Source organism: Daphnia pulex, chromosome 10 (genome assembly GCF_021134715.1).
Source record: "Daphnia pulex isolate KAP4 chromosome 10, ASM2113471v1".
Lineage (NCBI taxonomy): Eukaryota > Metazoa > Arthropoda > Branchiopoda > Diplostraca > Daphniidae > Daphnia > Daphnia pulex.
The window spans coordinates 4,257,466-4,285,108 of NC_060026.1; the positions used below are offsets into that span (position 1 = coordinate 4,257,466).

The window sequence follows — 27,643 nt, forward strand, 5'->3', positions numbered from 1 at the left end:
GGGACCGATTAGAGCGCCACCATCGACTGATTCCAGCGCCTCTCCAGCCTCTCCGGCTGCTGGGATCCCTTGCTCGTCCCTGACCATCACTGCAGCTCCAATATACACTACACACCCGCCCTGATCTATTGCCGGAACGCTTTTCCTATCCCCCCATGTACACACACACCCACCCACCGCTCGTGTGTGTGTGTGTAGGTGCCGCCTCATAGTTCGGCCTGCTGTGTGTGTGCTGTGCTGCTGCCTATAGAGAGAACGTGCTGAGTTTGTCTGTGTGTGTGCGTGCGCTTCGTCTTGCCATGGCGACGACGTCCATGGCGGCTGTTTCATCCGTTCCGTACTGATGCCACCTGACGTGTGTCCACCATTGGCCGGCCGCTATTTTCCAGCATCGCTGTTTCTTTAACTCGTTCAACTCTCGTTTTTCCATCCCGTGCTCACAAAAGAACCTCAAACTGGCCCGTCCGGGGAGAAAAGAAAAAGAAGAGAGGACACACAGTGAACACAACAACCAAAAAAAGTGCTGGACAGATTGAGAAAAGGAATAAGAGGAGCAAAGTTTCCTGGGGACGTGAACTGCTCTTCGGGGTCCGGCAGCAGCATCGAATTCCACAGAAGAGAAGAGAGACGGACCGAAATCTATTTGACTATTCACAAGGTTTGGGCGGTTGCTCCTGCTCGTCCCTCGCTGTGTGTCTATGCATATCTAAAGGGGGAGCGGGTGTGTGCTGCTGTGGTTGCCGTGCCGTTCCTAGATCTTTCTTAGTGCTGGTGTAAGAGCGTCCGCCATCCAGAAGCCAAACAACCAGCGCCCTGCTGCTGGCCGCCATTATTATTCTCTTTGGCTCCTTTAGATATCCTCGCGGTCCCTAAAGTCCCGGCTCCTCCCCTCTCGCTGCTTTGAGCGGCGACCCAGCACGTTGCTGGGCAGCACCTTTGTTGACCTTTTATAGAGGATCAAGGCAAAAGAACAAGGCAACGGCCTGTTGAACAACAAGCAACAACAAAAACAACCGAAAAAGTCAGCTAGAGGAGCAGCAGCACACGGTCATCATGTTGTGGGGCCGACACAGTTGCCGGACCGCCTCCTCCCATTATTACTTGTCGACTGTTTGTTCTTCTTTGATCCTTGCTGTGACTCTGGTCGTTAACTTTTGCCCAGCTGGGGCCAACCCGGACGCCAAGCGTCTCTACGACGATCTGCTGAGTCATTACAACCGTCTAATTCGCCCCGTTAGCAACAACAGCGAAGTAGTTACCGTCCGTCTCGGTCTCCATCTGTCACAGCTGATCGATTTGGTGAGTTTTTCTTCATCCGCCCTTTAGAATTTCGACTTGTTTTATTTGATTTTTATTTTATTTGATACCGGGAATAGAAATGTCTAAACGAAATGGAGACCTCATGTATAGAAAAAAAGACTTCGAGAAAGACTTGTACGATAGCTATAAAAGAAAAGAGATGGGGGGGAATATATATATCTAACATCGATCCGGGGCGAGCTGATGATGCAGCTCCTTGCTATATACGCTGGATGTTCCTTTTTCTATGGAAGGATTTCGCTTGACTTGGTTACACACATTTTCCTATCCTTTGACTGGCATACACAAAATGGCGGCTCCGTGTCATCTTTCTCCTTCTTCGCTGGTAAGAAAGAAGAAGAAGAAAAAGACATTCAGCCAGCGATTCAGACAAACATGAAGAGCACATCTGTCGAAATAGAAGAGCGTATAGAAGAGCCAATATCTATATATCGCGGATTCACTTGAACAACCCGCCAAAAGTTAAATTCGCTGGAAATCAAATCCAGAAAAAGGGAAACTATTTAAATATATATTACAGACGAGAGCTGATGGACGCTGGGCGCTTTTCTTTGAAGATTGAAGAACGTTTTCCAATTAATTCGATTGAAAAAATCATTAATTTCCCGCGGAAGCGCGCGCTCGATTGTACATAAATATAAACGAATCAACTTGATTTGGTTTTTATTCTTTTTACATCAATTGATCAAAAGGCGAAAATGTTCGCGGAACGAGACGTTCTCAGCACATAGCGGCAACGTTGCGCTCTCCTTTTAATAACTTTTGGGAGCTCACGACACGAGAAGGAAGTCTCCCGCCGAGCCAAGAGGAGCTATATAGGGAAAAGAAAAATCAATAGAAAAAAAAGGGGGGAAAATAATACACCAGAATTGCCAATTTGACAATGTCTTTTCTCTCTCTTCTCTTGACGCTCTTTTCTTCTTCTTCCTTTTTTTTTTGTCGGGTGGGGTTATATGATGTGTCCCGTTTTCTTCTTCTTCTTCTTCTGGTCTGCTGGGGGAAGGAGAGCCTTTTGAATGCCTGCGCTTTTATATATACAATGGGCCGAGACGTCAAGAACGCCAAAGGAGAGCCGGGGAACAAAAAAAAAACTCAAAGAGAATAGCTACATATCCTATCAAAGTCGGGAGGGAATTCCCAAATGGCTTTTAGATGTATATTGAGTAATATATATATACACCCGATGGCCATCGAAATTGCAGTTAGATTATAGGCTACCGATTTCCTGTATCTCTTTTTTCAACTATCAAGTAATATGACGATGATGATTGATGGAACTCCGACCATTATCGTAATCAATAAATTTGATTCAAGTCCTGATACCGTAGCCACAGGCCTATTTAGAGTCTTTCAAAATTCTGTTGATGTGGTGGACTCTATTATGCGGATCGAAATGCGGTCAAGCGACGGCACCACTCGAAATGAACATAGATTTGATTACTCGCGTTAATGAACACTAAAGAAACTTATGCAAGAAATCTGTTTTTCAAAAATTTTTTGTGCAACACCAGCATATAAAGCATAAAATTCGTGATTTGTTACGTTGTAGGGGATCACCTACATCAGAATAGATGGGACGTTTTATATTTCGACATAATTTCGATACAGCATGTAACATAATAATTTCACAGATATCAAAACTCTGAATCAGAATCTGATTGGGAATTTTATCAAGCCTACGTCCATAAAAGGGGAAAATAAGCGATAATCTGAACTATAAGTTCTGATGTAGTAGTTGATATAATCTGTAAATTATTCGCTAAAATAAATCGAATAAAAACTGTCCTACAAAGTGACGGAGAATGCCAATGTTTGATTAACATATTTCATCCTATAGAATTCCATCAAATCGAATCGCACTAATTAAATCCCAGCTTATAAGCAGCAAAAAATCCTAGTTAAATCCCCCCCAAATCAAGTTCATTAACTTGATATCAAATCCGACGCTCGATTCATTATCATTCTTGTAAATATCCCTCATTATGAAAGGAGATGACTCAATTTCTTACACAACACTCAAGGCGAACGGCGCAACTACATATTCTGCCAACTGGTAGGAAATAGAAGACGAATTCATTTCGTGAAAACACGTTCATGAAATCAAAGTTGATCGACGTGGAATTCTATTGATGGAACCCCGACAATTATTATTCGCAATAAATAAATTGGATTCAAAACCTGATAACTCAACCGTAGTCACAGGCGCACTCGCAGGCGCAGAGTCTTTCAAAATTCTGCTGTGGCGGGATCTATTGTGAAGCGAAATCCGGTCAAACGGCGACACCGTTCGTGATGAACGCAGATTTTATTTCTCGTGTAAATGAACACTCAAGTAACTGGTGAGGAGAAACTGATTTTCATTAACTTGTTGTGCAACGCTCGTAACTAAAGGTTAAATCGTCGCGATACGTTAAGCATGTAATGCGTCATCTATTTCATTGGAAGATGTCAATTTATTTTGGTATTTTATTTTTTATGAATTTTAATTGATAATCGTTCACAGATCTAAGGAGCTAGGGGAGAACAATGTATCAGAATATATGAATCTGACCATGATGTATCTGCACATTGCTCACATTCTAAGCGCCATTTCTGTCCGTCTCCAGGCAGTTATGATTGTGAACCGATTCGTTATTCAAAACAAGAAAAAGCCCTATTATTTGAGTCAATTGGCTACTCCAATACTCTATAACTTATTCAATCTAATGATATTGCATAAATCGCTTCCCACCAGTTTTAATCCTTGCCGAAGGGCAGTAAAATATTCTAGCCAAATCCCCTATATATCGTGTTCATTTAATCAAAATCAACTCCGACGTTCGATTCATTATCATTCCGATCGACCGCTCTAATAAAAAATGATTAAAAAAAACGGGCGGGTGCCGGGTGGAGATGGGCTGTTGGGTGTTCTGGAGTAGATGGATCTTATCTACTACGTATAATTAAACCCAAGTTAATCAATAAACCAAGTATGGCCTAAATCAATTGGTCGGGATTAAATCCTATCAAAGTCGGGAGGGGAAAAAAGGGAATTCCCAAATGGCTTTTAGATACATAGAAAGTAATATAGATGTTACCCGATGGCCATCGAAATTTCAGTTAGACCATGTAGGCTACCGATTTTTGTATCTCTTTTTTTCCAACCATCAAGTCATACAACAAGAAATAGAAGGCCTAAACAAAGACAGTCGGTCTGGTTGTATTCGATATTTTGTTTGCCGAGGGTCAACATCATCAGATGGAAACAAAAGGAGCTCTCTGCTGCTGCTCCTCTATATATCTATATATATGTGTGGATATTATAATGCAATGTCTTTATATTATACCGACAATCTTCGGGGTTTGAAGGGGAGGGGACACGCTGGATCAACATTGATACAGTCGCAAGTGCGCAGATTGCACAGCAGCAGCAGCACTGGCCCGCGTCCTTTTATGTAATAACATTCCAGTCTGCTGCGTTATAGACTCTGCTTCTGTCTAAACTGACTCGAGATAATACCATAAGACGCTAGTATATGCTATTCAACGCTGGCCAACCGGGAGCGGGAGAAACATTTCGGTGGATCGCCAACCACAGCACCCAAGGTCTATAATAGCAACAACAACGTCAGACACTTTTTCTTCTCTGCAGTGCATGGCGGGCATTGGATTATTTGATGGATGACACAATCAATGGCCGAATAAGAGAGAAAAAGGTGACGATGGATTGCTTATTTCTATACAGGCTGGAGCGGAGAATTGCGTGCCGACTCCGCACTTCTATATTTTTTGGTTTGCATCTATGTGCGGGTTTTATAAAAGTATATAGAAGATTTGTGGATTGACTTGTTTTTCTATCGAGCGCTTATAGCTCGGCTCTTTTGAACGCAATCAAAGCCGAGTGCTTTCCCCTGTCTAAATAAATACGTATACGCAGAAATATCTATCGTGTGCAAGTGGGTCGTTTTTTTATAATGGTCTATGGCCAGCATTCAATCGTTTAGAAAATGCGACAGTGAGAGGGATAGAATAAGTGATATAAATTACATTAACTCTATTAATATAAAGCTGTATCGTTTCTCTATATTTAATAGAAAAAGATCTCTAGCTTCTATATGTAATAGCTCGACGGGTTATATATTTTGAAGAGCTGGGCGAGTCCAGCAAACACAACAGGACCACCCCCGTGACGACGGGGGAAATTGAATTGGATTGGCGCTTCTGTTGCAGTCGTGTGCTGTCGTGATGGACGAGCCTCTGTACAAAAGTGTACAGGCATAACTCTGCTGGTGCAAAAGCGGTGCCCAGCAGGCCGTCTCATAACATAAATATACACAGCAGCAGCAGACGCGATGAGCGGCCGGCACGCTCTATATATGTGATGTGCGCTGGCCTATATAATAATACAAGATGACCCATAATAACATCCAGACACGACTGATAGGCCATAACAATAAAAAAAAGAGAGCCCACAGGCTCCGACCACTTTGGACGTTTTCCACGGCCCGCCATCATCAAATATATAATAATAATTCATCACTCATATATTATTATTATATAATATAAGAAAAGCCGCCAAAAAAGAGTGTCCGGCTGCAAACGCTTTTGCGGAGTGTGATGTCGCCTTGGATGTCGCCCGCCCCTATGAAATTGATATAAAATAACCGCCAAAAGATTTAAGCGCTCGGCTGTGACATTTTGCGCTATATAGCGAGAAAGAGTGAACGACGGCGACTATATCTGCTAAATGTTGTTTGTGTTGTTGAGGCGCCCAGCAAAGGACTGGATAGAGCGGGAGGGACGACGGCAATTTACCATGTCATAAAATCCCAGGTTTTATTATATCTCTGCCCTGGTAGGATATATATAATAGGAAAAAAAGAAGAATAAAGAAGAGCGCGCTAAAGGACATATATATCTCCTTTACAAAGGCTCTATACATCCTTTTTCTTCTTTGCTGCTGCCCTTTTGTGTGTGTATATCTCCGCGACAGGTTATATATATAGATATATTTCTGCAACAGCAACAGAGCCCGGGGGAGGCAAACACACTTGATGTAATTGTATTATATAGCTCGCTCACACACACAGAAGAACTTGTGTGCATGGATGCGGACTGACGATGCTGTGGCGTCATTGCTGCGCTTATAGCTCCGCCGCGCCATATTTATATAACATCCCCAAAGTGGACAATAATGATCTTGCGAGAAATTGATATCAAATTTCTTTTTTTTTTTTCTTTTTCAAGATTTAATCATGCATGTATTTCGGGTCAACGCCCTATTCATCGTCCATTCTTATTTATTTATTCCGTTTGGTCCGCCAAAGGTCTGTCATCATATGGCCTCTCCTTTTTTTAATGTTTAATATATAGTAGAATAGATTTGATATTCAAATATGCATTTTCTGCGCGCCGTGGTTTGTTTGATAAATTATTCCCTTTCATGTGGCGCGGTTTATTTTATCACCACAGAAGGTTTCTCAAATATAAAAAATATATACAGCAGAGGGGAATATTATATACAGCGAAAGTAAACTTTGATAGAGAGATTTCTGTCGAGACTGTAAATGTTAGGTATGTATATATATATGGCTTTTATAGATTTGCATGGAGATTGAAAGGGCGCGGGCGGAGAGTAGCTCAAAAAGAAATCTCAAATAGTTTCAAGTCCCTGCTGCATGTGTGCGCGCTTGTGCTGGAGGTCGAGTCTGGTGCGATGAAAAGGGCGGCTCACCCTCATTTGATAGTCAGCTTTGATAAATAAAAAACGAAGGAAATACTATATAAGAAAATTCTGATGCCCATTCAGAATCAACTCTCTATTCATCAGAAGCCGTATATAGGCCTATATAGAGAAGTTTCCGCGAAAAAATGCAATAGTCAACTTCAAAGTTAACATTTATAGAAAAAGAAATGATTGTATAAAGGCCTACACTATAACAGCCATTTTCTCCAGCAGTCGTAGGTCTTCAACTTGATATAACAACGCCTTATACACACTCCGCGCTCAGTAGCTGAATATATAGTCAAAAGAACCTGTTGAATTATAACATTTTTCGATCTCTTTCTCTATATGTACAAAAGAAAAAGAAAAACTGTTGTTTGATCAAAGTTCTCACATTCGCTCGAATCGTGAAAGCGAAAAAGAAGATAAAAGAAATTGATACATCCGTGATGCGATTATAATGTCTATGCAGCCTGCATGGCAAAGTAGGATCTAGCTCGATATTATCCCACTCGCGTCTGTATATACTTTAGTCCGTATTATAGTCCTAACTGAGACATAGGCAGCAGCAGCAGCAGCAGCCAGCAGCTAGCCGAGGAAAAGTTGATCAAATCAGAGAGAGAGAGAGAGTTATATAGAGGCGCATATAACTTTTTCTTTTTCCTATATTTCCAGTGCCTATCATACTCTATCAAACTCAGGCCCGGAAGGTTTTCTGCGCTGTGTGGCAAAACTACAAACGCTCAAAGTTTTCACTAATGAGCGAAGAAGAAGAGAAAGAAGAAGATGAAAAGCGATGAGTTTTGAGCTGATGCGGCATAATATAACTGGGCGTATAATTAGCGGAAAAAGAGAAAGGAGCTAGAGAGGAGAGAAGAGTTGCGTATAACTTCGCTTGGAACGTGTTGCAAATCAAATACAGCTTATATTTGCAATTAGACAAGAGATGGAGAGACTTGAAACCGCTTTTATATATGTATAATCCTTTCCAGTCACGTTTGCAACAAAAATTGTTATTATTTCAAACTCCCCGCCAAAAAAAAATTTCAAAAAAAGGAATGAACAAAACAAAATGGAGAGACGCACTCTTATATTCGGAGGGAATGATTATACGCCACTCCAGCTGTCAGACACTTATCATGACGATGACGATGCCCCCTCTCTTCCTCTTTGCTCTTTAGATGTTGCGCTTGCGAATGAATCATTTATTTAGACTATATCACGTAGAGCCCAGCGGCAAACAAAGGATATACGCGCAACTCACGAAAATGAGAGAGTTTCGGCCGCGTGATGAAATACAACTGCTGCGCTTGTATACATTCCCCGAGGCGAGTCGAATGAAATTCAGTTTGATGCTGGCACTCAATTCCTTAGTTATTATATAATCAACGTTGGGGAAATTTAAATATTTTGGGGGATGAATAATTAATTATTATTCATTCTTTTAATTTAATTTTTTTAAGACGCTAGGAACCTACGGTGCAATAATAATAATCCACAGTGAAAACTCGTTAGATTGAGCCTGAATTTAATTAACGAGGGTCGTTGATGAGGGCTGCAACAGCGCACATCGTTTCAGCTTTATTCCGCGGAGTGTGATGAAGCTACACGTCACGGCATATCTAATATATTTCGCGCGCCCCGGAATTAATTATAATCGGTTCAGCAGCACGTCATTTTGTGTCAACCGTTTAACAATTTCGTTTTACCCGATGTCAATAGCGTGAACTGAATCCACCCCCTTTTCTGGCCCGAAAAATAAAAATAAAACCCAGTGCTGCCGCTGCTGCTCTGCCCGTTTATTATGTGCTATTACATCTACAGATAGGAAGAGATATTCCGACAGCGTTCGGGCAAATGCAATAAAGCTATAGGGGGCGGCAGCCAGCCAACAAGAGTTCGTGGCCTGCATCTCTAGATCGCGTAATGTCTTCCATGCGAGATAGTTTCCTATATAGACTTTCTATCGTTGGAAACATTTGTTACCATGCGAAAAACGCGGGACTGCTGATGATGTAATCCTCCCAGAAAAGGGGCCACTGGGTACGTTGCTTAAGTGTTTAAGGTCAGAGCCAAAACGTGTGTCACACACAAAACATTCAATCAATTTCCGCTTGACGATTTTGGTCAGCACCCTAGTGTCGAATTGATGAACCTCGTGTAATTTAAACAAAATTGTGAGGTTGAAAATATGTTTAAGTTTAAAGCCTATAGCAGGGGATTTGTGATAGGTTTAATTTCCGTCGTGAATTGAATTTTTGTGCCCGTCAGTTGGAATGTGAAAGAGCTTCGAAAGCCCATTTGATTCGTTTTTCACACATCAATGGCGACGTGCAGACGACAGAAGTTGTCAGCCACACTTGTGCAGCTTCCCGACCAATGCTTCTTGCTGGTAGAGTCTGGAAATGTGGTTAGGCAAGGAAACGTGTTCGAAGAAAGACTATTTGAGATGCGTATAACAGGTTATTATATATGTTCCATTTCCAACAAATCTCGAGCTATACTACTACTGCTTTTGACAAAAGATCTGATTCAATATGTTTCACTCTCCCATGTGCACTTTTTTTCTTTTCGTGAATCTAATCTTTTTATTCTTTTTTTTTTCTCTTTGTGTGTATGTGTGAATACCAGGACCTGAAAAACCAGATTCTCACTACCAACGTTTGGGTGGAACATGTGAGTATAAAATGCATTTCCTACATTCTTATTCCACTCTGGACATCTTTTTATGGGCTGCCCTATCTGATATCGTGTTTCCATTTCATCTGCTGGGAGAGGTGCAGACCATTTTCTGTTGTTGCAACGTAGGCAAGCAGTGGGAGATGGTTTTATTGTTGTCGGTTGCATCTGAATGTGTGATGCTGTACAGCCTGCGCAGCAACTGGCATCAAAACAGAGAGGTATACACGTCCAGATAAAGGGTAGAAATAGTTTAGGAAAACAGACTTTAGCCAAGTGTGTGTATATATATACATACTCTACATCCCAGCAATGAGATTGCCCAGGCTCCAGTGTCCGTTTCTCTGTGAAATATTTAAGGCAAGTCTAAATGTATAAGCGTAGCTAGGACCATTTTATGTATAGGAGAAAGAATAGAAAATGGGAAAGAGAAAAAAAAATTGAGTAAAGAAGGCGGGGATATGTTATTATATAACTCGGGGAAAGAGAGATAGAAAAATGCGCCCGTTCCCCCCATCTCCATGCATGTATATTTTCTCCTTCCATCCCTTCTTACATTTTTATATTCGTTTGCCCATCTCAAGCCACGGCCCTTGTTATTTCCCAGAAATAAAAATGAGACGTAGACTGTTGTTGTCAAGCGGTGGAACAATCCAAGAGAGAGAAACGTATTATACAAAACGTGAAATATAAATACAGCCTACGTCTTTTTATCTCCTCTCTCCCCCTTTTAGACGATAAAAAAACAAAACATGTACCCAACAGCCAGTCACTCTATACACACACAGTACATCCAAGCTTGTAGATATACAGAACCGGAGGGCATTGCTAAATCAAGACGATCCGGATGAAGTAAATTCCCGATGGAAAAAAACGAACCGGATACGAAGAGATCCCGAATAGAAAAAAAAGGAATAATGATGTCAAGTCAACACGCACAAAAGAAAGAAAAGAAATGTGGAGCTAGCCAAAACGAAACTTATTCGGAAACGATATTTGTCATATCAATTTGTAAACAAACGTTGCGGTCTGGCCTCTCTCTCTCTCTCTAGCTTGTTTTGTTTGCTCTATATAATCTCCAAAAGTTTTCTCCCTTCTGAAAGAGCTTTAGAGATGTTCAGTACGTCATCATCGACGAGAGAGAGAGAGAAAATGGCTGGAAGCTCTTTGCGTGAGTGCGTAGGCGGCGGCGGGTCTAGCGAGAGAGTATAGAGTTGTTGTTTTGATTAGATTACACCCCGTCGAGTTGGTGGGAGTTCCATTTTTAATTTTCCCGGTCTCTCGCCTTTTCTAAATAGCCCAGTTAACGACGTATACTTGATTAAGTTATGAGAGGCTGCCAGCAGGTCTCGTCATCACCAACCGAGAAAGAATATTCAGGCGGATCGATACAAATTTCAACGTTTCTCGTCTTGGACTTGGTAGGAACTGAATGGCGAAAAACGGGGGGAAGCTAGGCTCTTATACTTGCTCCTTGTTTCTTAATATAATACGCAACACCAGGAGCGGTGGTGGTGGTGGCAGCAGCAGGACCGAGTGCCGTTACATTTTCATCTCTCTCTCTCTCTCTCGGCGTATATAAGAGTAATACAGTCAATATGTATTAAAAGAGCTCGTTGCCTATAGTACGTCTGTACAGTTGTGTGGCAGCAGCAGCAGCTGCTTTAGTCCCCCCTCTTACCCAGAAGGCAGCCCGGCAGGATCCAATTGGGATCAATAATGGCAGAGTGCTGCCGCCGTGCTGAAGAAAAGAAAATTTCTATTGGGGCCGCCAGTTTGTTTTTATTTGTACATAAAACACCCACACACACACGCGCGCGCGCGTTTTCATATGTGTGCGTGTTTTGTGTCTAGGCATCGCGAGAGATTCACCCCGCACTTTGTTTATGTGTTTCCCTTAGAAAAAACGGAGAAAATTTATGTTTCGAGATCAAATATTTTTTGGGTGGGATATAACGGATGGATCCCGTCAGCTCCGGCCGACTGTTATACGACTCGGACAGCCTTAGAAATGTATAAAAGGAGGGGGGAAATGTGATTGATATTCAACTCGAAATTTTATGTGTTTTTTTTTTGTTCATTTCAATTGATTTATTATTTTCACTTGGAAAAGGATTGGATGGATTCGAAACTGAATTGGGAACCGGACGAGTACGGCGGCGTGGAGCAGCTCATCGTCCCCTCGGAGCTCCTCTGGCTGCCAGACATTCTCCTCTACAACAAGTAAATGAAAAAGAAGAATTTGACACATTGTTTACGACACTATAGCTCTTAACACTTGACACCACAGACCAGTCATTGAAAAATAACGTGTTTAGGAGTAGTAAGCGACATGCCATTAATCCCGTCAATTTTTTTTTCTCCCCGTTTGATTCGATTGATTATAGCGCCGATGGGGAGTACGTCGTGACAACAATGACTAAAGCCATCCTGCACTACGACGGCCACGTCAAATGGTACCAGAAAAGAAACTTTCTTGATAACTCTCGAATGGGAGATTTGAATTGCCTTAATTCTCCCACTTTTCTTCCTACGCAGGAATCCCCCGGCCATTTTCAAATCGTATTGCGAAATCGACGTCGAGTGGTTCCCCTTCGACACGCAGACGTGCTTCTTGAAGTTTGGTCCGTGGTCTCACAACGGCCTTCAGGTAAATACCAAAAAATAACAAAAGGGAAACTTTTTAAGAAACTACAATTCAATTGTATTTTTGAGGGGAAATAACCGCGCGTCAATTCAAACGAGGTTTGGAACTTCCAGAACTTTTTTGGGACACGGTGGGGGGGGGGTCACGTCAAATGCTCTGGTTAATTGTTAGCCTTTCATTGCGGACGTGCGACGCCCCAATTTTTTGTTTTTCTACGATTCGGAGAAAGATGTTGGATGTGTTAGACATTGCGGGGTCGACGTCTGGAAGGTCGGAAGAGGGAAATGAAAGGAGTTAGTTTTCCTTCCAACATGGGAAGAGGAGGGAGAAAGGGGGCGGTGTGTTGAATAGAGCAGCTAATGGGCCGGCTGCCACCAGGGAAATGATCGTTACACAGAGAGAAAAGAAGAAGAAAAAAATAGAGACTTTTGCAACATTTCCAGTCTAGCGCCGAGCTCTGGGAAGTTCTCTATTACCCGAAGGGAAATGGCGTTCCTTGGCCCGTCTAGGCCTCTCTATCTCATCTATCTCATTCTAATCTACTGTGTGCTGGGCTAGTAGTAGTCGAAGAAGAAGAAGAAGAGCTAGTACTACTATAGAAGGGATGACGGTTCTTTTTTTTTTAATACCAAGTTGCCCGCCATGTATAGCTGCCGCCGCCGCTTGCCCTTTTCTTTTGGCAAATCTACACTTCCGCTTTTGCCTTTCCTCCATCCATTCCGTCTTCATCTTATTACCAGCGCACAGCATCTCTCTTCTTCTTTTTTTTTATCCCATCGTATTATTCAAGAATGAAAAGATTCCTTTGATTCATCTGCCCCCTCCCTCCTTCCAATGTTATGTCCTTGTTTCGTTTTTTTCCTTTTATTTTGCTGCTGGATGCCGACTCTCTTCTTTTACATGGCTGTCAGTTCTGATGGATCCGACTTGGCTGCCGGCCCGATAATAACAACATGGCAAAACCCACTCACTGTGCAACCTTGGTCGCTTTTTTGTTTTTATTTCTTTTAATAATAAGAGGAAAACTAAGAGTTACTTTTTTAGTTGTCTGCTGTATACTGCGGAGAGGTGGGCGGATGCCGAAACAAGACTAAAAATGATGGCAACTAACGAGTTGAAACATTTTCTCTTTTTTGTTCTGGGGTGTGGCCAATGGCTGTGTTGGCCTCCTCCTATATAATATGTATCTCTCAGATGGATTTGAGACACATCAACTCATCGGACAATCTGGTCGAGATTGGCATCAACTTGAAGGACTATTACCCAAGCGTTGAATGGGACATAATCAGCGTGCCGGCCGAACGCCACGAGAAGTTTTACGAGTGCTGCCCCAACGAGTTCTACCCTGGTGAGTTTCTTCTTTTCTGCTCTCCTTTTCCTATGATATTCCAGCGCGTCCTCCTTACCAGCACTGGAAAAATGAAACAAAAGCCGAAAAATAAAAAGGAAATAAACGTGGAAAAAAAAAATCGGGAGAGAGAGAGGAAAGAAGAAAAGAAATATCCGGATGGAGAGGATGCTGTCTGTACGTGTGTACTCGTATAGAAACGATCCGTCAAGATCACACGAGCGTGCGTGTGTGTGTTTTTCATGTCCATCCGCTTTTTTTCTTCGGGTTGGGGGGTAACGTTCGTGTCTCTTTTCTAAACGCTCCTGATCCCCATCAACTTTGAGTGCTTCACTGTCTTTGACAGTTGACGAATGAGACTGGAACTCTTTATTTTTGTTTGGGATCCTTCCGGCCATGGTTTTTCTAGATACTTTGTTGTGAATTAAATATTTGATTATTTGGTTGTTTTTGTTGCAGACATCTTTTTCAACATGACCCTGCGACGGAAAACTCTGTTCTACACGGTCAACCTGATCATCCCCTGTGTGGGCATTTCCTGCCTCTCGATTTTGGTGTTTTACCTTCCGGCCGATTCCGGCGAGAAGGTGGCCCTGTGTATTTCCATCCTCCTCTCGCAGACCATGTTCTTCTTGCTCATTTCGGAGATCATCCCGTCCACGTCGCTGGCCGTCCCCTTGCTCGGCAAATACTTGCTCTTCACCATGTTCCTGGTCGGCCTCTCTGTCCTCATCACCATTGTCATCCTCAACATGCACTACCGCAAGCCTTCCACCCACAAAATGGCGCCGTGGGTCCGGCGAATCTTCATCCACCGGCTGCCAAAGATCCTCCTGATGCGGGTCCCCAAACGGGTCAACGAGGAAGTCGAGGAACGCATGAAGGTCAGCTCCCAAATCCAATTGTTTTTCTCTCTCTCTTTTAGTCCCGTTATTTTGAACACAAATATCTGTCGAGTGTCGTCGACCGAATTCGCATACATCTTTTTTCGCCTTTCCTTTTTTTACTTCTTCCGGGTAACATAAAACCCACTCTAAGCACTTGGCCAGTTGTCCAATGCTGGTGGGGTAGGGTGGGGTATAGGTTTTCTAGGGCACGTTGACGACCGCCCGGTGACGTGACATGAATAAATCAGCCGCCCTATGTAGTAGTATGCAGTCAAGCGAAGCAAACCGAATATAGTGTGTGTGTGTCGCCTTTCGAACGAAAGGAAAAAAAAATAGCCAGACTCTTTTTTTTCCCTCGTGCATGTCTGGCTCGTCTATATATTTTTTTTTATCCGTTCGGTATCTCGAAGAGAAATGATGTGGGCCGACAATAAGAGCGAAAGGCGTCGCTAAATTATTCGGTCGTGGATGGATGGAGTCGATGGTGGGCTATATATGTGCGGGGGGACTGCGACGATGACTAGCAGCAGGAATCGCAATATATGCGCATCAAATGAAGCGCGAAATGACAAGCAATATCTTTCTCTTGCATGGGCTTTTGGCGGTGTGTATATATCGTCATTCATCCGAATTGGGGCTCGCGCTCCTTTTTTTTATTTTATTTCTTTTTTAGTTTTTTACCCTCCGTCGCCCTTTTTTCCCTCCCGGGCCGACTTATATTGTTCTTATATCTATTTATAAAGAGAAGAGATGCAGTAGAGATAGACGTCAGTCGATGCGGCAGGATAGACGCGAGGATCGGTATATATATTGGCCTCCTTTTTTATAGAGAGAACGGTCTCTTCCGCTTATCACATCCATCGGCTGTTGTTGAGGAAAAACCTGAGAGAAAGCCCGGAGGATATTTAGATGTAATATAGAAAAGGAAAGCCGAGAGAAAAAGATGTCGTGTAGGCAAAGAAGGATGAAAAGGACTGCGGGAGGGATTGCTTTCGTACTGTGTAAAGGTTCTCCGATGTTGTTGTTGTTGTTTGGGGAAATTGTTGGGGCGAGAAGTGATCGCCGATATAAGAAGGGGGGGGGGAAGAAGATGGAGGAAGTCTTTTTCCATGAAACTCCTCCGGGAGTTATCCAGTTGAAAGTGTAGGGTCCTATTGAGATCTATCGATGTGTGTGTCTGTGTAGCGGGTATATATCTGTTGGGCGGGGCTACACAGATGTAGAATTTTTTATGGGTAAAATATATATATTTTTTAGGGAGGGGGTGTATGGACGAATGCCGTGTCTTGTGGCAGTGCAAATCGTCTTAATTGATTTTTTTAATTCATGAGCTTGATAGGAGAGGAAAAGTTTTATCAGTGTCGTTGATTGAACTCAGGTTAACACTTGCATCCGATCGGTGTCACGTATATTAGAATGCGAACTTATGCTTTTCACCTTCGAGACGGCTACTCATTTAATACCCATTAATATTTTCATTACTTGAAACCCAAGATCATTTTTTGTTTTTCGGTCTCCAGATTAATCCTCACATTTGTTTCTTGGAGGCGGAAATCTAGTTGACCAATACCCTCAAAATGTCTTGAGAACTCTAAGCATTTGATTAATAAAATTTTAATTACTTAAGCGTGTTTCGTAGCTAGGTGGACATGTGAAGTGTTGTAAATTAACTCGTCGCGTTAGTCATTCTCTTGCACATATCCATTAACTCTTTTGATTTAAACTGGTAGTTGCGCTAGTAAAGAACCGTGTTCATTCATCAGAATGAAATCGAACTACATTTACAGTTTGATTGGAAGTCATTCAAGTTATAGGCTTACGATCATCTGAAGTTTTTCCTCAGGAGAGTCGTATAACAAAAAACAAGGCCTCTCGTAAGCGGCATTCACTTAACGATTGCAAAAAAAATTTAACTTTCAAAATTTTTGTTTAAATAAGTACAAACAAATTGCTTTGTATAACTTTTTTGTTCTTTTTACAACTTTCGTGCAGTCATTGCAAGACGCCTAAAATGCCGTAGGCACTGTAGACAAGGTTTGCGGTACCACGTGAAATTACGTATTGAAATTGTCGTTTTTGGGCTATTGAATCATAACGCGTGACTAACGGTAATTTTTTGTTCGTGAACCTGACAAGTACGGCGATATATTAATTAGTTTCGTTAAATTGGTAAATTCTAACTGTAGAGTTTAATCGACACTGCGCGTTGATTTCCACAACAACTTGGGTTACATGTCGAAGGGGTTTTATAACCCCTGAATTTATCTTTTGTTTAATTATACAACCTACAACCTAGTGCTCAAATTGCTTCACCAACATTAAAAAATGTTCCTTTTTTGTTGTGCAAGGAAGCCTTTTCTACCAGGTTCAGGACTTCAACTATTTAATTCAAACAGAATTCTTAACCTTCTCTTCTCTCCTAATTGGACTGGTGAATTCCAGTAACTGCACTAGTCATATTACAATCACTTCTTATTTTCTAGTCCTTTGATGCCACATACAATAAATAGTTTCGCTGTTAATGAATCGTGCTCACAGTTCACAGTGAAATCAAACTACATCTGTGGTTTGATTGGAAGCAATTGAAGAAATTTGCATCATCCGATATTTTTCTTTGGGAAAATTGTAAAAGAAACACAAGGCTCATGAGTGGCATTTACTTGGCAATTGAAAACAAAAATTCACTTTCAAAATTTTATCTAAAAAAGTACCCTCTGTAACGAGTTAATTCTTTCTAAATTGAAATCGTCGATTTCGGGCTATTCAATAATAACGCCTGACAAATGGCAATTTTTATTCGTTAACCTGACAAGTAAGGCGATAGCTTTATTGGCTTTGTTATTTTTGTAAATTCTAATTGATGAGTTCAATCGACATTGTTCGTTTGTTTCCACGACATTAGTGAGCTTTGGTTACATGTTGAAGGTGTTTTATAAACCCCGACATTATTGTTATTTGTTAATTACCCAAAACCTGGTGTTGTTCGCTCATCTATTTCGTCACAATTTCCTCTTTTTGACTTAAGTGTATGGCGCCTTAAGTGGGGAAGTGGTCAAGGGACGTCATACCTAATCCTATTCGGCTATTCCACCAGGTTTAAAATTTGAACTTCTGCAATTCAGTTCTTAAAACTCCACTCGGTACGCTAACCAATCACCACTTATTTTCCAGTCTTTTGGTTATCACTTTCCTGACAGTTGCGCTGTTAAAGAATCGTGTTCATTTCAAAATTCATGAGCTTGATAGGAGAGAGAAAGTTTTATTAGTGCCGTTGATTGGTTTTAGGTTAACACATGTATCCTATCCGTGTCACGCATTAAATAATGCAAATTTTAACTTAACACCTTCGAGATGGCTAACCATTTAAATACTTTTACTATATCTTTATTAAGGAATTTTGTCTCTTTCACCGTCTGAGTGTTGTCGGCTATATCCTGGCAGATTGTGTATTTGATTGAAAAAATTGCTTTTCAATTTTTTCAATTTCAGGTTGTGTAGTTCGTTTCGTCGTGCTCAGTTCTCTTGGCAATGGAATGAGTCAACCTGAATGTCCAAGTCGACGAGAGGCTATCCAAGAGCATCAACCCTGCTGAATTGAGAAACTTACTCATACAAATTAAGTTGAATATATTTAATCTTATCTTCTCTCTCAATTGGACATATGAACTACAGTAACTGCACTCGCTACGTTAGCCAATCACTTCTCATTTTCCAGACTTTCGATAACCATTTACCTGACAGTTTTGCTCTTGGTGAACCGTGTTCATTTATCAGAATTCAAATGGAACGTCATTTGAGACTTGTTTTGAAGTCATTTGTTGAATTTCAAGTTCGAAAGTTTCTCCTTCGGGTATTCGTTCAAGATTTTAAAGGGACGTGGAATGAGGAGATAGCGTGAGTGGCATTCACTAAACAATTGTTAAAAACAAATTTCCCTTTCAAAATGTTATCTATATCAGCACAAACAAATCGCTTTGTATAACCTGTTGGTATTTTTTACAACTTTCGTGCAGGCATTGCATGACGCCTAAAATGCCGTAGGCCCTATAGCAAAGGTTTGCGGTACCACGTGAAATCACGCAAATTGAAATTGTCGTTTTCGGGCTATTGAATCATAACGCATGACTAATGGCAATTTTTTATTCGTGAACCTGACAAGTGCGGCAGTTATTTAGTTGGATTCGTTAATTTTATAAAGTCTAACTTTATTTTTTCAACCGAAACTGTTTCTTTCTTTCCACGACCTTAGTACGCTTAAAGTGTATGTTGATATGGTATTAGATACCCCGTATTTCTTATTATTTTTACAGCTTTCCTAAACCTGGATATGATGATTTTTCACTTCATCGATTTTAACTGCACTGATTCCAACCTAATGAATCTCATGGACAAAATTGATCTGTTGAAACACATCAATATCTCCAGGTTAAGGATTGGAACTGTCCGCTTGAGTTCGTAGAATGTTCAAATAAAACTGAATACTTAACCTTCTCTTCAATCCCAATTGGATAGATTAATTGCAGTAACTGCACTCGCTTCATTAGCCATTCACTGATTCACCCCTTTGTTTCTAGTCTTTTGATTATCACACACCTGGCAGTTTTGCTGGTGACGAACAGTGTTCATTCATCAAAATTTTTAATAGAAGTTTATTAGAGGTTGGATAAGAATTTATTCGAGGAACTTGAACTAATTTTAGTTTCTCCTCGGCACAGCCATAAAAGGTTCACTCCTTGCGAGTGGTACTAACTTCAAAATTGTAAAACCAAATTTCAAATGTTTGGATTTTTTCGAATAATAGAAACAGATCACTTTGTGACTTGAAGACCTATGAATTTATTCTACCTTTTAAAACGTTTCACTGGCGTTGCAAGACGATTAAATTACCGTAAGCGATATTGCGCTAATTTTGCGAAACTCCTTTGAAATCGTCATTTTCAGGCTGTTGAATCATACCGCATGAATAATGGCAATTTTATATTCGTGAACCTGACAAGTACGGAGATAGTTGAGTTAGCTTCATTCATTTTGTTAATATGAACTGGTGAGTTCAATCGACATTGTTCGTCTGTGTCATCGACATTACTGAACTTGGGTTGAATTTTGTTGGGGTTTCATAAACCCCGGAATTATCTTTATTTATTCGTAAGTCACAACAAAGATGAAATATTACCTCCAGCTTGTTAGTACAAGTTCTCACAACTGTTGCTGTTAATAACAACCTTGTCAAATCGTTGCAGGTCATATATGGAGTCAACTTAGAAATCCAAGTTAAGAATTCGTTATTCCTCAATTACAATCAAACTGAGCATATTTGACCCTCTCTTCTCTCCAAATTTGACATATGAATGTAACTGCTCTCGCTACGTTAGCCATACACATCTCTTTTTCTAGTCTTTCGATCAGCATTTCCCTAATAGTTTTTCTGTTTATGAACCGTGTTCATTAATCAGAATTCGAGACGAAGTTCATTTGAGGTACGTTTGGAAGTCGATTGTGGAATTTGAAGGTCAGCGGTTTCACCCTCGGGCAAGCTTTTAAAAACAGGGACGCGGCATAATGAGTGATGGTGAGTGGCATTCACTTAACGATTGCTATAAAAAAGTTCAGTAATTTTGAAATAATCACACAGTCAAATCGTTTTTTACTTGAAAATGTTCGATATCCTCACTGGCATTGAAAGTCGACTGAGAATGTCGGATTGCCGTAAGCAATTTTGATTTGATTTTCGGTTCCCGGTGAAATTACACAATTGAATTTGTAAAAGGTGGGGTATGGAATCATAATATAGGACTTTTTGTAATATTTTACTCGTGAACTTAACAAGTACGGTGATAGTTTTACTAGCTTCGTAAATTTTGTTAAGTTTTACTGATTAATTCAATCAAGTCGTTCGTCGGAGTAATTAGCATTGGTGAACATTATTTACGTGTCAAGAGATGATTATAGATGAACATTTATCTTAAACTATTGGACCTTGAGAAGACTCATCTTGATATGACTGAGCTTTGTATCACTCTGTAACCATTGTTAGTCACAGATCGTGTACGGAGTCATGACTGTGTTACCAGTTCTACTAAGGTCGTATCAGATTATAACTGAATAAAAAATATTAAAAATACTTAAAGTACTTTTCTCGCCTAATTGGACGCAGTAATTACGGCAACTGCATTCGCAACGTTAGCAAATCACGTCTTTTTGTCCGGTCTTGTCGGTACCATGTACCTGAGGTTGTGCTGATGACACACCGTGTTCATTTATCGGAATTCAAAATTCAAATTGAATTGCATTTGAAGTTGGACGGGACAGCCGTTCGAGGAGCTGAAAAAAAGTTTTAGTTTCTCCTCGGGACAGCGGTGAAAAGGGATAAGGGGAGCTCGTGAGTCGCGTCTAATTGAAAATTGCAAAACAAAATTTCAAAATTGAATTTCGGAATAATGGAAACAGAAGGCATTGTGACTTAAAAAGCTTTAAATTTTTTCTTCCTTTTCAAACGTTTTCACTGGCGTTGCAAGACCGCTAAAATGCTGTAGGCGATATTGCGCTGGTTTGCGGTATAGCATGAAATTATTGAAATTGAAATTGTCGATTGCGGGCTATTGAATCTTAACACGGGATTAAATGCAAATTTTTATTCGTGAACTTGTCAAGTGTAGCCACAATCTTATGAGCCCCGTTGAATTTGTTCATTTTAACTGGTGAGAACAATTTATTTTATTCATCTGAATTATCTATATTAGTTCACTTGATTTATGAAGAATGATATCTAAATACCATGGAATTGTCTTTAATTTAATTCATTCCAAAATCCAAATGTGAATTCAGATCAAACTGTAAACTTAAGCAGAGTCCCAAGACATCATTCTCTGTTGTAAAGGTTTTCAGCCTGTAATTCAGTTTATAAAGTAATCATCAAAATCAATCTGATTATTTAACCTTCGTTTTTCTTCTAATTGGATAGATGAATTTCAGTAACTGCACTCGCTACATTACTCGAACGCCTCTTTTTTTAAGTGTTGATTATCACATTCCTGATAGTTTCGCTGATCACGAACCGTGTTCATATATTAGAATTCAAATGGAAGTTCATTTGAGGTATATTTTGAAGTCGTTTGGGGAATTTGAAGATCAGCGTTTTCTCCTTCGAACAGTCTTTCAAGATTAAAAGGGATGTGGGATGAGAAGAGATCGTATGTGACATTTACTAAACGATTGCTAAACAAAATTCGCTAAATTTGAAATAAGCATACAGTCAAAAATGCTTTTGACTTGAAAACGTGTGCGATTTTTCTCACTGGCAATGAAAGTCGACTGGATTGCCGTCAGCAATTTTAATTTTGCTTACGGTGCAGCAGTATCCGATTAAATTACGCAATCGAAATCGTAATTTTTTGGGGATATTGAATCGTGACACACGACTGATTGTAATATTTTACTCGTGAACTTAAAAGTGCGGGTGATAGTTTTATGAGCTTCGTAAATGTTTTTAAGTTTTACTGATGAACTCAATCAAGTTGTTCGTCGGTATGATTGGCGTTGGTAAGCTTTTTTTCCTTTTTGGATGGTGTGTTAATAACCATACTGTTTTTATTTTAATTTACAAATGATTGCTGACGTGAACAAAGATTCTTTCCGCTATCCATTATTTCACAATTTATTTCGAAATCATTGACTCCTTGCCTATAGGAAAATCAGACTCGGAATAGAATTGATCACAAGATTGCTATTCGAGTTTTGACACGAGATCACCTTTTTTAGTTTACAAAAGTAAGAAATAAGTTTAATTACTTAACCCACTCTTCCCGCCTAAATGGGTGCAGGAAATTCGGTGACTGCATTCGTTAGGTTAGCCAATCACTTCTTATTATCCGAATTTATCGTTATCATACACCTAAAGTTGCGCTGCTGACTAACCGTGTTCATTTATGGGAATTCAAATCGAATTGCAATTAGAGGTTTGACGGGACAGCCGTTCGAGGAAGTGAAAGTAGTTTTGGTTTCTCCTCGGGGCAGCCGTGAAAAGGGACAAGGAGAGCTCGTGAGTGTGCCGCATTCACTTAACAGCTTCAAATCAAAATTTAAAAATTGAGTTTTGGAATAATAGAAACAGATTGGCCTCGTGACTTTAAAGAACTATTAATTTATTCTACCTTTTAAAACGTTCTCATTGCTTCACTGGCGTTGCAAGACGATTAAATTGCCGTAGGCGATTTAGCGCTAATGTTGCGGCTACTCCATGAAATAACGCAATTGAAATCGTCCTTTTCGGGCTACGGAATCATAACACTTGACTAATGGCAATTTAAATTAGTGAACTTGACACATACGACAACAGTTTTATTAGTTGAATTAGTTTTCTGAAGTTTAATTGATCAGTTCACACGGCTTAGCTCCTCCTGTGTAATCGACATTTGCGAAATGTGTTACATGATGAACGGTGTATACAACAAATAATTTTTCTGACATCGTGATTGATACAAACATCTGAACTACGTGTTGGGTTGACGATTAAACTTTTGGACCGTCTGGTATAGCTACGGTAATCACAGAAATTCCATCAAGCAATTGCATTTCCAATCCGTAGACATAGATGTTTGTATAGTGCATAAAATTACATAATAAATCGAAGTCTTATATTTCCATTTCCTTACATAAATGGGCACCTGTATTGCAATATCTTTAATCGCAACGTTAGCTGTTACTTCTCAGTATCAAGTCATTCATTATTATATACCTGAATTGCCACCTTTTTCAGGAAGCGTGTTCATTAATCAGACTTGTAATAGGATCGTTATTGAAAGAACTTAATCGGGAAAAATTATATTTATTTGATCAAGGGCGGGGTTTTCATCCAGGTAGTTTTTAAAATTGTTCTCTGCTTTCGTTTATCATTTCAACATTTCATTTCGCATTTGAAATTGGAAAAATCTCCGCATAATTCAAATTTTAATTTTGAAATGGTGTTTACGGGTTTTTACGAACCTATGGGAATGGCAAATTGCTCGAGGCGAATTCTTCACTATTCCGTCGTTGGTTAATTAAATTCTGCCGACAAGTTGGAATTGTTGAACTATTCTGCACGGAAGCGGATGTTGAGTTAGGTTTTTGAATCGTGAACATAACTACTACCCACCAACATAACAACGCGTTATAATTATAAATCCCCGCTATTATTCATACCAACATCCTACGCCAGCGATTCCAAATGCAAGATATTTACTAATCCAGTTTTGCTGAGGAAATGAGCTAAATCTGACGGAATATTTCATTTTAAATTGTGATAGGTGTCAATGTAACTTGTTGATGTCAATCTCATCATCACCTTTTCCATACATTGCGCCCCAGTTGATCGGTTCAAATCCACTGGACGGTAAGGAAGTGATTGATTAGTTACTCAGCAACACATTTGACTACTTAATGTAAAAACCTAAAATCAAGTAGGCCTATCTCGTAGTCTCGCATCCATCGCTGATAGACTTGTGAAATGCTGCAACTACCTAAGGCCCAAAAGGTCATACGTATTCATTTAGTTAACAACTCCCAACTTAATTCTTGAGTTGTGTTTCTCGGACACAATGTTCGTAAATCAGAACTAAAAAATTACCATAATAATTATCTTTAATTCTAACAAATTGCCTGTGCGAATTCAAATTTGTGTCGATCAGCGCAAAATGTGCCTCGGGGCATTTTCGCTTGGGACGGATGAACTTTTATAATTTTTAGAACGGATGCCAACTTGAGATAATTTTGCCGTTGTAACGATAATTGGATGTCTTTTCAAATTAAATTGTTGAGTACATTTATCCATTCAAAACGTTATTTCCCTAGATTTTAACCCGTTTCAGTTAAGCGCAGCCAACAGGAATAGCATATTACTAATATGCTAATATGATATTAGTAAAGTAAAAAAAAAAAGAATTACTTAACTAACGCGTATTTATTTAAAAAAAAATTATAAACGCATTTTCTCTTGGCATTTAATTGGATGACGACAGACAACTGCAATTTGCCAAGAATTACTATACATTCTTTCTAACCCTAACTCGTCGTCGTCGTCTGTACCAGCTGCGTGACACAAATTTGAATAATTCAGATGTCGGAATTGCGACATATTGCGCCGAGTCGCATACGTCTCCTTCGCTAATTCTTGCGAATCTCTGACTATGGAGACAGAAGAAGGAAATTCCCTGATATTATACATGTCCATTCTTGGCTGATTGGACTTGCTGGGGCATTTTCTCTCTTGGATTAGTTAATGCGATTAAATGCGACAACCTGATTATGCAAATAGTCGAATCTAATTGGGCCGCATTTCGTTTTTTTGCCTCGACTAAACTGGATATTTAAATCTTAATTCATCTAACAGTCCGCCTCTGTCGTAGTTGTGTAATAATTTCTTAAAACATCATTTCAGTAAATCGAAATCATTTTTCTTTTCTCATAAATAAAATCTCCTCTAATATTTATTGCGTTTCAATCGGGGCAAAAGCTAAAAGAAAATGGATAATGGATCTGTAACCCCCCTCCACCCGCAAATGGAAAGCGGAAGCGAAATTTATGTCCTCCTCGTCCCGGAATAGCCGGGGAAATGTTGAGGGCGAGTCCAGAGTAATATCGACGACCAATAGAGAGCCCCTCCCCTCCATCACTGCCCATTTGAAGTCGAGAGAGGATCCATCGATGTGTATACAGTTCGTTACGTCGTCTTGATGCTTTGATAATAGAGCGCACGAGGGGCTTTCGGGCCTGGCCGACCTGATTTACAACAAAGTAGATTGCCCTTCTGTCCTCTCGCCCATCCTATAGGCGACTTCTCCGCCATGGCCCACCAAGAACGCTATAGCTATAGGTTATTGACGATTCACGAGTTGTCATCGTTTGGGTGTAGTAGTAAATATATATGCCTCCTATAAGTGTACAGAAGGAAAAGCAGATGGAACCCTTTATACCAACAAACACGCCCTTATTTTTCTCTCTCCACTGTAGAGAGAGTGGCTATACCATTATTTATCTTTGGATGGCCACTTTTTTTTCCAAACTTCTTTTTTTCGTCTAGCAATTTTCCAAAACTCCCGGTCGATAAATCCTATTCAAAAGTGATGGCATTGACCGAAACTTTTATTTTTTTTCCAAGAAACTTTTGTCCTCCCGTCTGTCTGGGTAGAAATTGTCGAGTTAACCAGAATTTATACTTTTCGCGATTGATGTGGCGTGAAAAATGACCAAAGTTAAAACGGACGATTTGATTCGACTCTCGGCAGTACATCGCCAACAGGCGGCTGAATTCCAAGGACGGACGGAGATGGTCGAGACGAGTCAACTACGGATCTCAATTGCTCTGCGAGATAATCAACTTTAACAATCTTCCGCCGCCGCCGTCGCCGCCCCCGCCGCCTCCGCCGCCGCCGCCCGTGCCGGCCAACTTGCGCGACATGGGCCAACTGGGTCGCCGCAAGCGCTACCCGCTCGAACTGCAAAAGGCCATCCGAGACGTCCAGTTTATCCGCAATCACATGAAGCGCCGGGACGAATACGACGCGGTAAATGAAATAATAATTTCCTTCTATTTTTATTTTTATCTTGAAAAAAACAAATGACATGCAGCACAAAAGCTCCAACGTTGTGTCTTTCTTTTGTTTCTATATTTCATTTAATACGTTGGTGGCCGGGCCGGAAGCTATACTGCTGCTGGGCCCGTCACACACACACACAAAGCCCCCTTTTTTTCTCGTTAAAAGATAGCCGGAAAAAGCGGAATCGGGGCTTGACGTTATTATCTCATTTTCTTCCGTCATTGGCCCCTCACGGTCGGGTTGATGCGCCGCCCTTTTTTCTCCTATTTTCTTTTTGTTTGAACTTCATTTTTCCCTTTTTTTTTTTTCTTTTTTTAATAACAGGAGGACAAAGACTGGGGATTTATCGCCATGGTGCTGGATAGGCTCTTCCTCTGGCTGTACACCATCGCCTCGGTGATCGGCTCATTCGTCATCTTGCTCACCGCTCCGGCCCTTTACGATGACTCGAGTGACATGGCCATCAAGTACTCGCTCGTCGCCCAGCAACTTTACGGCATCCCGGATTTTTGAATGGCCTCTCTGACTTGTAGTAGTACAGAGAGAGAGAGAGACATACAGCACACAGCAACCAACTACTTTCATTGCGCTCGGCTTAAAAATAAACAGGCAGCAGCAGCACGTCCCGCATTGACGATGTCGTATATTTATTTGGAAACGACGGCAGTCTCAGCAATCAAAGTCGAAACCAATCTCTCCCACTCTCAATATAATTTATTTGGTACTATATATAGACTCTCTCTCTCTCTGCCTCGATATAATATATATGTAATATATAGCGCCGCGTACACATTGTGTGTATGATCCACACAGCGTCTACCCGTTTATGACACCGCCCAACAAACAACTTTTGTTTTCCTTCTCTTATGGACATTTTCCGCTTGATGCCATTTTGTGTTGCCAATCCCCTTTTGCGGATGTTGTCTTCCCTCCCAACTTTTTTTTGGTTTTGTCTTCGCAACAACAGGCCAAACAACTTTTGTGACGTCGTGATTTTCTAATCGTCTTTCTCTCGTCTAGGGTTCCTATAATGAATTTTTTTTCCGAATTTCCAATGCGATAAAAATTTGAAATCATTTGTTGAAAATTCCTTTAAAAAAACGAGCCAGCACTTTAATTTTCTTTTCCAATTTTTTGATTTCACTATCGGAAATATCGTTCGATCCAAAGAAAAATTCTCAATGTTTTAAAACTTCGATAATCAAGACAAACAAGTCTATAGTCCCCTCTCTCAATTTAAAAATTTTTATATCGTGTCTATTTAAAACAAAAGGCTCTTTCCCATCTGTGTGTAAAAATAGGAGCTATATACCATAATTACTTTGATATACTGTTCCATAGTTCTATATATATTTACTCAATTACATTTGTATAGCCTCTTTAAAGAAAACAAAAACGCCAAAAATTAATTGATCGAATCCCCCATTTTTGTGTTTTTTTGTATCGTCATTCGTCAATACATTTTGAAACGCACGGGCAAATAGT

At 40.4% G+C, this 27,643-nt stretch overlaps 1 protein-coding gene across 2 annotated transcripts; it reads left to right on the forward strand.

The window, feature by feature from the left end:
* LOC124204791 (acetylcholine receptor subunit alpha-L1-like) lies at positions 1-27,631 on the forward strand. Of its 2 annotated transcripts, none has more exons than XM_046602000.1 (9): positions 1-1,299; positions 9,656-9,700; positions 11,817-11,926; positions 12,091-12,159; positions 12,242-12,353; positions 13,545-13,698; positions 14,158-14,582; positions 25,847-26,125; positions 26,483-27,631. In XM_046602000.1, exons 1-9 carry the CDS (start codon positions 1,054-1,056, stop codon positions 26,669-26,671), a joined length of 1,629 nt encoding a protein of 542 aa, XP_046457956.1. In that variant the 5' UTR covers positions 1-1,053; the 3' UTR covers positions 26,672-27,631. The 2 variants fall into 2 exon arrangements, with proteins under 2 accessions (XP_046457956.1, XP_046457957.1); XM_046602001.1 differs by lacking the exon at positions 1-1,299 and adding an exon at positions 9,381-9,486.
* Positions 27,632-27,643: the final 12 nt, after the last annotated feature.

Coding starts and splice junctions, on each gene's coding strand:
- LOC124204791 (XM_046602000.1), top strand. CDS start 1,054: ATGTTGTGGGGCCGACACAGTTGCCGGACCGCCTCCTCCCATTATTAC. Junction 1,300..9,655: donor TGTCACAGCTGATCGATTTG/GTGAGTTTTTCT, acceptor TGTGAATACCAG/GACCTGAAAAACCAGATTCT. Junction 14,583..25,846: donor AAGTCGAGGAACGCATGAAG/GTCAGCTCCCAA, acceptor GACTCTCGGCAG/TACATCGCCAACAGGCGGCT.